Source organism: Delphinus delphis, chromosome 6 (genome assembly GCF_949987515.2).
Source record: "Delphinus delphis chromosome 6, mDelDel1.2, whole genome shotgun sequence".
In the NCBI taxonomy this organism is placed as follows: Eukaryota; Metazoa; Chordata; class Mammalia; order Artiodactyla; family Delphinidae; genus Delphinus; species Delphinus delphis.
In genome coordinates this window covers 68,030,734-68,043,942 of record NC_082688.1, presented here as the reverse complement: position 1 = coordinate 68,043,942, position 13,209 = coordinate 68,030,734, and the positions used below count along the sequence as shown (strand labels likewise).

At 43.9% G+C, this 13,209-nt stretch overlaps 1 protein-coding gene across 2 annotated transcripts; it reads left to right on the top strand.

Annotated features, from left to right (window-relative positions):
- Positions 1-1,785: 1,785 nt before the first annotated feature.
- PLIN2 (perilipin 2) lies at positions 1,786-10,324 on the top strand. Of its 2 annotated transcripts, none has more exons than XM_060014784.1 (8): positions 1,786-1,852; positions 2,833-2,883; positions 2,970-3,165; positions 4,781-4,863; positions 6,023-6,308; positions 7,114-7,295; positions 8,205-8,339; positions 9,283-10,324. In XM_060014784.1, exons 2-8 carry the CDS (start codon positions 2,854-2,856, stop codon positions 9,736-9,738), a joined length of 1,368 nt encoding a protein of 455 aa, XP_059870767.1. In that variant the 5' UTR covers positions 1,786-1,852; positions 2,833-2,853; the 3' UTR covers positions 9,739-10,324. The 2 variants fall into 2 exon arrangements, with proteins under 2 accessions (XP_059870767.1, XP_059870768.1); XM_060014785.1 differs by having other exon boundaries at positions 9,006-9,426.
- Positions 10,325-13,209: the final 2,885 nt, after the last annotated feature.

Here is a 13,209-nt window from a genome sequence, read left to right as displayed (position 1 = left end):
TCTGATGCACTAGTCCCGAGACCAACTACGAAAAATCCCCTCTGTAAAACAAAGGTTCTCACACGTTAGAGACCAACAGAATCACCTGGAGGACTTGGGTGTTATTATTGCCACTAGCTCCATGTTGTCCCAGACTCATGAAGATGAAAGAAAAGCAGGTGCAGAATATGATGTGCTTTATCCTCCGGGGACTTGGAAAGTCTAGACCCCAACATTGGTCTCTGGAGCCCTCTCCTTCTCAGGTATAGAAGAACAGAAGGAAGCTTGCTTATCCTTAAAGAGGGCAAGTGACTCACAGGTTTAAAACAAGTAAAAGCATGGAGGCATTTACAGGTGAAAGCGCAAGAGCCTTCTGTTGCAAAATAAGAGGCCAGAACAGTGAGAAGTTTAAAAAAAAAACAAAACCCCTCACCATCATCACTCAAATTCCTGTCGTTTTAGATTAGGGTGGTGACATTAACAATAGGCACACTAAACATCTGCTTAGAGCACCAACAAAGACAGAAGAGCAAAAAGAAGAGAAAAAAATAATTTGATTGCTTAAAGCATTGAAGATGTCAACATAGGAGAAAAAAACCCATACATTTTTGGACTTCCTAACAGTTATTTTATGGAAGTACTGCATTTTGTTTTGAATGACCTGGTGTGTGTAGGCGGGGCGGGAAGACACAATATTTGGTTTTTCTTGCTGGGGGCCTCCAGATGTCTTCCGTCGTGTATAAAGGATACATTTTTTAATGGGTCGGTTTGGAGCTCTAAATATGCACAGGATCTCTGTGCATGCAACACTAGTTACGTAATTAAGGTAAATGCCTTTGAGGGTTTCCCACAGTTCAAACTCTGTAGCTTGACAAAGCTCGCCGCCAGGTTCCTGCGTCCTCCCTGCCTCCGCTTGCTCCCAATTCCGGAGGCCGAGGACCCGGCGCCAGTTCCCCCTCGCACCTCCCACCTGTGCTTTCTTGTTTACCTTCCCTGAGAGGGAGCAGGGAGGCCGAGGCCCTCGGCGATGTCATCTGATCCCAGGCCACTCACTCAGGGAGCGGTCCACAGAGCTCCTACCCGGGATGGGGCAGTTGCACAATTTGTTTGCTCACATAATCTGGTTCAAATCCTGAATTTTACACAAGAAGAAACTGGGACTCAGACGTTCATTTGTTTCTTAAAAAAAAAAAATGCCATCTTGCATAGTAATCATAGGCAGCTATCATCCCGGAGTGATTTGGGTTTAAGTCTCGCTGAAACAAACCAACAAACAAAACCAACAAACGGTATTCTCAAAAAAAATTCCCTGTTTTGGAAATTCCGATTCAACTTTAAATCAGACCGATGTTTGAGGAACTGACTTTAAAGTCAAAAGAACAGCAAAACAGCCATCTCTACACGTCCGTCATCATTTAGAATTTCACAAAACTTAAGAAGTTGTTATAAATAACAGTCCAGACGTCACTGCTTCCATTTCTAAAGACAATTCTGTTCTGAGGACTGGTGGAAATCAACAGGTTAGTTACTGTTCGTCTGTCCGCGCGACTCCTCCACTGCCTTTTGCAAAACTACAAATCCAGCGTGGGCGCCGGCCGCATTTTTGTCGGGGGAACCCCAGCACCCCTGACCCAGGCAGGGCCCCCCCCGCCACGCCCACCCCGAAAGGGGCCCCCACCCTTGGAGGCGGCCCTGCAGTTGGGGGAGGTGGCGGGACTCGGCCCGGCTTCTGGGGGTCGGGTGTCAGGGAGCCGCCAGTCACGTGGCGCGGGGGCGGGGGCGGGGGCGGGGTATATAGCCCGGCCCCGCGGGCCGGGCCTTGTGAACGCCACGCGGACCCGCTGGATCCTGGACTCTGGGCTGCTGCTAGCCGGTGGGTACGCGTCACCTCTGCGGTCCCGGTCCATCGCGGCTCGGCCCCCCGCGGGCTCCAGGCTGGACGCTGGCGGCCTCGTGGCGGTTTCCGGGCCCCGGCTGGGAAGGGGCTGTTTCCTGGGCCTAAGCTTTGCAACCTCGCTTTTGTTCCTTGATTCAGGCTGCTTTTCTGCCCGCTGCCTTAGTGCGGTTGTAGCTTCTTGGCTTGGTTGCGGGTAACAGTTTCCAGTCGTCCCGAAAGGACGTTATTTAAAAGGAAACGCGTGAGAAAATCGTCTTGAAACAGAATTTTGTGGGGTACGCAGTGATAGACGGGCTGTTGATGCTGGCGTCTGATTTCCGCCTTTAGCGTGGTTCTCATTTCTTGTAAAAGTGGGACCCTTGGCCGGAGGGTGAACTGATTGGCTCCGAAGTGGTGGGTTCTTAACTTTCCAGCTCTGCTGCTTAGCAGTGAGGCTGTTTTGTGTGGCTGTGGGTCGTTGGGGATACTAAATTGACATTTTAAAGCGTCCGGAAAAGTTTCTCACTTCCGCGGAGCACCTCCTTTCTCGTGTGTTTGGTGTCCCCTGAACTAGTTTCAGTTCTTTGACAAAGAAGGAGTAACCACCGCCCCCCACCCAAGTGCTCCGTCTTGATCGTCCTGACTGTACAAGATGTCTTCTACTTGGAATATCTCTTTAGTTTTACCATGGGTTTTAAGTTGGTTAGCATTTTTGTGGACACATATTTATCTTCAAAAGGCATCTCTAATGTTCTGGTGGGGAAAACGAATTGAACATTTTAAGTGGGTGACTTGTACACGTGAGCTTTAAAAACCTTCTTTCAGTTTGCCCAGAGGAGAGCTCTGAGAGCCAGAGGGTGGGAAGAAATGCAGACTAAACTTGAATTTTGCTCTACTTGAAATTAGCATTTGCTTCGGGTGGAGAATGAATCTGGGAGTCTTATTACAGTGTCCTGAACCAAGTTTCTCTTCTGCAGATTTCTTTCTCCGGAAGAAAAATGGCATCTGTTGCAGTTGAACCACAGCCGGTATGATTTATAAATAGCAGTTTCTTGATTCCTTTCCCTCCCCAGTGTGTTTTGGAAGTTAAGCTCTCCCTCCTCCTTGGTTGCAGAGTGTGGTGACAAGGGTGGCCAACCTACCCTTGGTGAGCTCCACATATGACCTCGTCTCCTCGGCTTACATCAATACGAAGGATCAGTATCCCTACTTGAAGTCTGTGTGTGAGATGGCAGAGAAGGGCGTGAAGACCATCACCTCGGTGGCCGTGACGAGCGCTCTGCCAATCATCCAAAAGCTAGAGCCACAAAGTGAGTTTTGATTTCCCCCTCAAAATTTAGTCCTACGTACTCATCAGGAGTGAGCCCGGAAGCTGGCTTGAATATGGTGAATGCCAGTGTTATGCCTTAAGCACGCATCAGGAATCCTCAGCCTTTCCTGAGACACATGCTGCCTTTCCCTAGAAACTGCCAGGTGACCCTCATTGTTATAGAAGGCCTGCTTCATAACAATGGCAGATGTTATGATATTACCAAAAAAAATCCCCCGGAGATGCTTCTGTGTTGGCAAGTGAGGTCATATGGGGAAAGAGGAAGTGAACTGAAATAGCTGACTTCCTTGGGACTACACAGTATATGTGAACTGCTTTAAGAAAAAAAATAAATAACATCAGCATGCAATTCAGTGGCTTTTAATATAGTCACAGAGTTGTGTAGGCATCACCATAATCAATTTTAGAACATTTTCATCACCCCGGAAAGAAACCTCGTACCACTTTCTGTTTGGGGTGATGAAAAAGTCCTGAAAATGATAGTGGTAATGGTTGCACAATATTGTGAATGAACAGTATTGTGAATGCCTGTGAATTGTACACTTACACTCATTCACAGTCACTCCCTGTCCCCCTCCCCCCACCTTAGGCAACTAGTAATCTACTTTCTGTCTTCATAGATTTGCACATCCTGGACGTGTAATGTAAATTGAATCATAAAATATGTGGTCTTTTGTGACTGGCTAGTTTTCACTTAGCATAATGTTTCCAAGGTTCATCCAAATTGTAGCGTCATATCAGTATTCCATTCCTTTTTAATATGGAATAATTTAATATTTTATTGCATGGATAGATCATATTTTATTCATCAGTTGATGTTCGGGTTGCTTCTACTTTATGCCTATTATGAATAATGAATGCTACTGTGAACACTTGTGCCCAAGTTTTTGTGTGCACATATGTTCTGAATTCTCTCGGGTATATACCTAGGAGTGGAATCTTCAATTTCTCCACATTTCTCCAAGTGGTTATGTCGTGGACTTTTAGGATTATAAGAAACCTTTTAGAGATCAGTTTTCCAACTCTGTTACTTCCCAAATGAGTATAGTAGTAGTTCTAGGCTTGGTCATTGCTGGGGGTGGGGGGAGCTTGGACTAAAATCCGGATCTTTTTAGGGAGATCCAGGGTGCTGTTAGCATACTGTTTCCTGGTGATAACCCAAAGTACACTGCCACCTACTGAATTAAGTGTAGGTGAGGATTAAACTAGCATGGAGATGCTAATTTTGAGTTTTCATATACCTCGTTCCCTGAATGAGGGTTCAGGTGAAGCCTGGCTTCTCCTGGCATTAACCTTAGGGGACAGTTGATGAGTAAGAGGCTTCTTGGCCAGCATCCTACTTGGCTTGTCACTGCCTCTGCTTGCTGCTCCCCCCACCCTTCCCACACCCATATCCTTATTTCCCTGTCAGTAGAAGAAAGTTGCCAGAAACCTGGCAAGAATCTTCTTTCTGAACCAGAGAAACCAGGCAAAGTATTGCATGGTAAATTAAAATGAACATTTTTGCTGTTTTTTTATAGTAAGAATGAAGGCTCAAGATATATATTCACTCTTACCCAGACTGTTAACATTTTCATCATTTGTGATTCTTCTAGTTGCCGTTGCCAATACCTATGCCTGTAAGGGGCTAGACAGGATTGAGGAGAAACTGCCTATTCTGAATCAGCCGACAAACCAGGTGAGCTTGGGACCAGCGTGCTGAGGCTTGCCACCTGGCATTTTTAAGTTTTATCTGTTTAACACAGGCTGTGCAGACTGTAAATAGGTAATACTTGTTTGTCCCCTCAACCTTGGATATATTTTTGCAAGAGTAATGATCACTCCGTTACCTCCTGAACTGTTGTCAGGTTGTCTTAAGAAGCAGAGATGAGCTATCCACCTTTGGGCTAGAACACCTGTAGTCTGATCTCTATTAAATTTGTGGCTTCATCTCTGTAGGCGAAATGGCTTTCTCAAATCACTGATTCCCATGTGGTACTGGACAAATGCAGAGGTGGGAAATAGAGCCTTTTCTCACTTGGTACCTGAGAGCACATCTAGTAGGATGGAGAACTGACACCTCTACCTGTGTTTTGGCTTGGGGCTGTGTGCATAGGGCCAGGTGTGCATGATACCTATATCTATACTTCTGGCATGCATGAGGGGCTCAGTATAAGCATGTCAGCGTGGAAAATGCCATTTTCTCTACAGTACTCCTTGTGCCTTAATTACTATAGGTTCATCTAGTATAAAACAAAAACCAAAAAAACCTTGGGCTTCCCTGGTGGCACAGTGGTTAAGAATCCACCTGCCAATGCAGGGGGCATGGGTTCAAGCCCTCGTCCGGGAAGATTCCACATGCTGTGGACCAACTAAGCCTGTGCGCCACAACTACTGAGCTCGTGCGCCACAACTACTGAAGCCCATGTGGCTAGAGCCCGTGCTCTGCAACAAGAGAAGCCACCGCAGTGAGAAGCCCGTGCACTGCAACGAAGAGTAGCCCCCGTTTGCCGCAACTAGAGAAAGCCCGCGTGCAGCAACGAAGACCCAACGCAGCCAAAAATAAATTTTAAAAATAAATAAATAAATTAAGGAAAAAAACTTGACAAATTGACAGATTTTTTATCTGTTTCCCTCATTTGGTCCTCCAACAACCCTTGAGTGGTGGCAAGTAGGGTACTTATACCTGATAAGGAAATTGAGGCTCATCAACTCTCAGTGACTTGTCTAAGACCTACAACTAGAAAGTAAAAGGGCCAAATTCATTCTTTAACTCTTCAACTATGCTACCTTAGTTAAGAACTTAACTAGGTTTTTATGCTTCTCACCAGCCAAATGATCTGCCTTTTTCCCTGTAGGTTGTGGCCAATGCCAAAGGAGCTATGACTGGGGCAAAAGATGCTGTGACAACTACTATGACTGGGGCCAAGGATTCTGTGGCCAACACAATCACTGGGGTGGTGGACAAGACCAAAGGAACAGTGACTGGCAGTGTGGAGAAGACCAAGTCCGTGGTCAGTGGCGGCATTAACATAGTCCTAGGAAGTCGGATGATGCAGCTGGTGAGCAGTGGAGTAGAAAATGCACTCACCAAATCAGAGCTGCTGGTAGACCAGTACCTCCCTCTCACCAAGGATGAACTAGGTAATTGGATTTTTTTCTTGAAATAATGTTTTACTTTTTTTTTTTTTTTTTTTTTTTGGTCTGTGCCATGCAGCTTGTGGGATCTCTGTTCCCCGACCAGGGATTGAGCCCGGGCCATGGCAGTGGAAGCCCAGAATCCTAACCACTAGGCCACCAGGGAACTCCCAATGTTTTATATCTTAAAGCAATCTTTCTAAACAGCTTTATTGAGATATACTTTTATATACCAAAAAAATTCACCTTTTTTTCATTCTAAATTTACAGTTACATAACCATCATCATCCAGTTATACAATTTCTATCACCCCCCAAAGATAAAAGATCCTTCATGCCTGTTGGCAGTCAGTCTCCATCCCCCCACCACCCCCACTGTCTGAGCAACCACTAATCTTTCTGTCCCTATAGTTTTCCTTCTTAAGGCACTCTTAAGTTTCACACTGAGTTGTACGTAGTAAGTCTTGAAGCTTCGGGAGAAATTAGCCTAGAGAAATACTTTCTATAAATGGATTGTCCTTAATGGGCTGCTGTATAGAATCATTAAAGATTTAGTGCTCACTCTGTGCCAGGTAAGAAGCTCTAGTGGAAAGAGACCTGTGTAGGTGACATGTGTCACATATAGGGATGTGTTCTGGGCTGCTAAGCCCAGCAGCAGACATGAGGCATCTTGGGAAGAGGGGTGCATGATTGCTAGATGGGTGAGTGGAATCAACAAAGTCAAGATCCAGGTTAGATTCCAGGCCTTGTCACTTAGAGCTGTGATCCTGGACTTTTTTTTTTTTTTTTTGGTCACTTCTATGTAACTTCAGAAAAAGAAGCCAAAAAAGTGGAAGGCTTTGATCCTGTTCAGAAGCCAAGTTATTATATCAGACTGGGATCCCTGTCCACCAAGCTCCGCTCATGGGCCTACCAGCAGGCCCTCAGCAGGGTTAAAGAAGCTAAGCAGAAAAGCCAAGAGACCATTTCTCAGCTCCATTCCACTGTCAACCTGGTGAGTACAACTTCCTTTAAAGGCATCTGAAGTGAGTTCATTTATCTCGAGGATTGGGAGTAGACATATCATGAAATGCAAGAATTTTAATCTTACCATATGAACAATCCAATAGAAAAATGGGCAAAGAGTATCCAGAAAACTCGCAGAAAAAAGAAAGTATAAATAGCTGAAATATCAATATATGAAGTGGCGTTAATCTTACTCTGAGGGGTCAAATTACTGATTCCGGTTTTGTCCGATGGCACTGGCAAAGTTAGATGCTGTGGGCGATGGTGTAGAGAAAGAGCAGTGCTTGTGTTCTTGTACTTCCAGAGGATTCAAGGGGCTCTTATAGGAAAGTTACAGACACACCTATGCCTGGAGCAGCTTTCCTTCTAGAAACCTATCTCACAGATAAGTATATTTGCTCAGAATTGCAAAAGAGTATAAACAATGCACATCAACTAATAGGGGACTGATTACATTGATACATCACAAAAGACTACTGTGTGGCCATTAAGGATTGCCAAGTTACAGAACAGTATGTATCGTATGGCCATTAGAAACCAGTTTATTCTTGGAAGGGGAAGTAGGTGGCTGGCAACAGGGAAGAGGAAGTTCGAGTTCCTTTCTCTTTTGTAATTTTATATTTTACACGTATTAAATTTCAGTTGCCTTGCCTATGTTAAACTGGAGGTAAATTGGAGACAGTGGGTTAATAATTAAATAAGAGGCAATAAGTACTATGACTGCTTGGTTGACTTACACATATTGATAACATAACAATGCTATCAGGGATAGGTCTCCTTAAAAACCAAGAATTTCTGTAAGAGCTGATGTTGGCTGATTTACATCATGGATCTGAGAACAGGCTAACAAGAATGTCTGACTAGTTTGTTCCTTTGTCTTCTTTCAACTGTGTTCTAGATTGAATTTGCCAGGAAGAATGTGCATAATGCCAACCAGAAAATTCAGGGTGCTCAGGATAAGCTCTATCTGTCCTGGCTGGAGTGGAAGAGAAGCATCGGATATGACGATACAGATGAGTCCCACTGTGCTGAGGTGAGACAACTGGGACAGAGTCATCCACTACAGCTTCTGAAGACGTTCTTACTATTAAAACTTCTTATTAGAAACTTACTAATAAGTTTCTTATTATTCCTCTTAGAATACTCTATCAAAAGTTTGAACAATACAGTATACATAGGTTGCCTGTTATGTGACCGAAAAGCAAAAATGTGCAACTTTATCTAACAATTTACAGATAGGCATATTGTCCCTATCAGGATACAACTAATTGAGAAACACGAGCATTGCCCTTACAATGGCTATAGACTAAGTGAATATAGGCATCTTTCCTGTCATAGTGGTTTTTTGATAGCATAAATATAGTTGCTATGAGAATACTACATAGGAAGGGTACTAACTCAACCTTGGAGTGAGGATGGGTGAGTCGGATGGTTTGCTGGAAGAGATGAGTGGTAAGCTGAGACCTAAGGGGTGAATAAACTAGGTGAAAAGGCAATAAGGGGACGAATGTTCCAGACAGAAGAAATAGCATATTGTAGCCCTAGAACGTGGTCCTTTGCATTCCAAAAGCTAGTATGCATTTGCCCTTGAAATCAATATTAACTGTTTGTTCATATCATATCTCACTTGAGGAGAGAATATCTAAGTTGCCCTACTAATATGGAGTGTATTTTCCTTCTGTCCGGTCTCCCCTGTTAGGTTTCTTCAGCTTAAGACCATGAACTTTGAAGACTCAGGCACTAGTTCAAATCCACACTCCAGCTGTTAACTGGGGCATGTTATTTCAACTCTAAGCTTATGTTCATGTTTATGAAATGCGAAATAATGCTGCTTCACTCAGGGTTGTTATGAGGATTTTAAAAAGTTAAAGAATCCACATGCGTGGTGGATGTATAACCAGCTGACTGTAAGTGAACTAATTCATACATAGGACTGTTGGATCCACTGCTAATTCTTAAACTTGTCTTACTTGCAGCACATAGAGTCACGTACTCTTGCTATTGCCCGAAACCTGACTCAGCAGCTCCAGACCACATGCCACACCCTCCTGTCCAACATCCAAGGGTTACCACAGAACATCCAAGATCAGGCCAACCACTTGGGGGTGATGGCTGGTGACATCTACTCAGTGTTTCGCAACGTTGCCTCCTTTAAGGAAGTGTCTGACGGCCTCCTCGCTTCCAGCAAAGGGCAGCTGCAGAAAATGAAGGAGTCTTTAGATGATGTGATGGATTATCTTGTTAACAACACACCCCTCAACTGGCTGGTAGGTCCCTTTTATCCTCAGGTGGCTGAGTCTCAGCGTCCTCAGGCCCAAGGTACAGCCAGGAGGCCCGGCAGCCTGAGCGCAACACACATTACACCTGTCCCTGTCAGCAATGCACAGGGCAGCCAGCCAGATGACCCCTCCTCTTACGTTGAAACCTGCTAGACAACTCTGAAGTGGGGAAGCAGCTATCGAGAAAAAAAGGTCCTCTATTGTAGTCATTGCCAACTGGATTAAGAGCTTTAAAGTTTCTACTTTAACGGATGAGTTCTGTTGTTTACTTGGCTGGAAAGAAAAGAATGATAGACTGTTCAGAGCCTATCCAGAACTCACAAAATGTCCCAGTGCGTTTATGGCCTCATTCTGTTGCCACTGTTGCTGTCTGTTTGTATTGAATAAAAACACCTTCGTGTGGGCTGTTGTATGAACTGGTGTCTGCTCTGGTTTGGTCTGAGCAGGCCTCAGCACTGGTTTGTCTCACAATGCATGCTTGTGCACCCTGAGTTTTTTATTTTTCATAAAGGAATGCCCCCTTTGAATTCAATAAAATTCACTGCAGAATAGATCACTTTTATGCTGTGTGTTACATGTGCTTTTAGTGTGGCTTTCTTGGAACTGCTTTGCCTGCATGACAGGGTTATTAATACACATGAATTCAAATGGGCTGTTGGGGAATTTGTAATAACATTGGAAAACTAATGTTAAAAATGGAATGTTTGATAACAGGTTTTAAACAAATTAAAAGCTAATGTTCCTGTAAGAATTTTATTAGGTGGTGGTGGTTCCTTTCATTTGCCCATTTACTGGACCCCTGAGAACAGGTTTTTAAACTAGCAGAAGGAGCCACTTATGACTGACGGCCTTGCTGAAAAGAAATCAGAGCTGAGAGGAAGCAGTGACTCTTTGCAGCAGTCTCACGTAAAGATAGCAGTATTTCTTGCCAAGGGGCCATCTAACGTGTAAGGAATGAGATTCTTCAGTGTCCAGTCTCAGCTGGACTTAAGGTACCATGTTGTCACATTGGGAGAAATCACTAACCTCAGTTGTGGGTGAAATGCCTTTAGAAGACCACATGAGAATAATTAGAAAAAAAAGACTTCGGACCCCCTGTAGAAAAGGGTTCTTCCTACCTCCTACCTAGGGTGTCCAGACTTCTAATCCCCTTAATGTGGGTTAATTATTTAGGAAATATGGATCTCCTCATGACAAAGCTGCAGTATGCCAAACCTTTTCAGAAAAGCCAGTCTTAGAACTCGTGAAATAGAGCTGCCTGCTTCTACCTGTCATGCCCTTCAGCAGAACTGAAGTCTAAGTCAAATTTGTCTCCTCTTTCTACCCTGCTTCACCCCTGTCTCCCCATGAAAACAAGCAAGCAGCGTATAACTTTACACGGACTTGTGTGAATAAACTTATCAAAGCTTACTAAGTTAGAGAAATAAATTTTTTCCCCTTGAGGTAGCTCCAGGAATCAGTAAACATGTGAGCTCAGTTGGAGGGACTCCCTGAGATACTTGAAGCTAAGGAACCTCTGGTTTCTGGGACGGTGGACTGTCAATGATTTATGGGCTTCCAGGGTGGAACCAATCCATGCACTGGCCTGCCCATCCCTAGTGACTGGTTTTTCTAGAGACTCTACCTCTTAAAAAAAAAATTTTTATTCGTCCTAATTGGGTGTGATCCTGCTGTCATTTGCCTCAAAACTTCAAGGCTGGTATTTTGTGGTTGATTCTAAATGGTTGGAAAATTTATATACTACAGCTGTACACAGACTTTCTTATACTGAACATAAACCTTTGTGTTTCCCCTTCATAAGAGTTATAGTACCTACTGAATTGCTTAGGAAAAAGAGACTGTTCTCAAAGCTGTTCTTCATGAGCAAGACAGAATATAAAGAGACCTTATTTTCTAGAAGAATACCACTGCCCTTGGTTTTGTCTGTCTGACTTTGTGTCTCAAGTTGGTGCCTACACGCATTTCATTTTGTTGTCAACATGTCTCAGAATTTGTGGTGTCCTCGTTTTCTTGTTGCATAAACTGGCAGTTTTAGTTTAACAAACTTTTTCCCAAAGAGGACAATTATTTTGAGGGGAAAAAAGCTGACTAAGCCTAGCACAGTCTATAATTACGGCAGGTTCTTGAATATTTGGCTACATGAAGCCTGGCATAGTGTGCCTGAGTGTACAAACCTATTTCTTTCCTTTGCATGTAATTATAATGTGAACTTTCTAATTAGTTCTGGGCAAAAGAGGGAACATGGTATATTAGCCATTAATGTCTTAGCCTTAGTTTTATCATCTGTAAAGTAAAATTAGTGATGTTTTTCAACAGATGGAAGTGAAGTGTTTGAGGATGGGGTGTCTTTCTATTTTGCACTAGTCATGAGGATACCTTCTGTGGGACAGTGACACATAGTGTCTCTAACTGGCCAGTTCCAGAGTGAGTAGTGAGTATATAATATCAGATCATGATTGGGAAAATATATCCACTTTGATAAGGCATGATAGATATTGAAGGAATAATGAAGTGAAACAGGAAAAACTGAAATTTGGTTTACCTGAGATATCCCTTTTAGAGTATCATTTAGCTCATGGAGATGACTGGTGAGGGAAGGAGGAATAAGGAGAAGGATAGATATTTGTGCACAAATCTAAGAAATGGCATAAAATGATGCCTGGGGGAGCAGGTGGGGGATGGAAAGGAGGGCTCTTGCCAGCCTGACCTTCCTGGGCTCTCGTGGACTTGAGACTGGGCCAGCTGGGCCTCAGTCCTGATCCAGCTCCAGGAGTGACGTAGCACAGAGGCCTGTATGGGTGATGGTCTTGTGAGATGTCCCTGCCTTATAAACCAAGGTATTTGTTGCTTGTATCTCAAAGGGCAATACCTTCATGCTGTAAGTGTCCACCTTCCCCAAAGATATCCTATAATGTAGGATATCCTATCCTATTTTCACAGTTGCTATTTAGTAAGGAAAAGATGCTGGATAATTCCACTGTTGGATGTCTAAGTTCCCAGGCTATCCTGGAGCAGCCTACTTCATCTGAAAGATGGAGAAACTGGAAAGGAAATAGTATCGGACTATTGGCAGAGAAGGAGAAGAATAAGAAGTCATATCAGGCTTGAGGTCAACTTAGACCAAAGAAAGATGTTTTATGGTATCTTTCCTGTTCCCCTTGCTTACCTTTTGAGATTCTGATGCCATACCCTCACGTTTGAGAAGCTACCAATTGCTAGAAGAAATTGTGTCAACTGGACCCTTACTGGGATAGGTTCAGGTCATATTTTTAGGGCTGGTTGGGGTTGAGGCCTTCTTGTTCACTATCCAGGGGTTGCTGAGCGGAGGCTGGGTGCTCAAGTGGAAAAGGCAGACTAGGAATATCACACCCTCAATTGATGATAAGATAGTAAGAGGCAGGCAGCCCATGGCCCTGTTGAATTTGACAGGTGAGATTGCTGATTAACACAACGCATCTTTAGTTGTTAAGATTGTCAGGAAGATGGCTAAGTGGAATGATAGGGTGGCAGTGTGAAAGCACAGTGTTTGGGAGAGGGGAGACAATTGCCTGGGATTTCTCCTCCATGCTTAACTTGCTTAAACTGGGCCTACAGATTCGAGAGAAATGGGATATAATATAATGA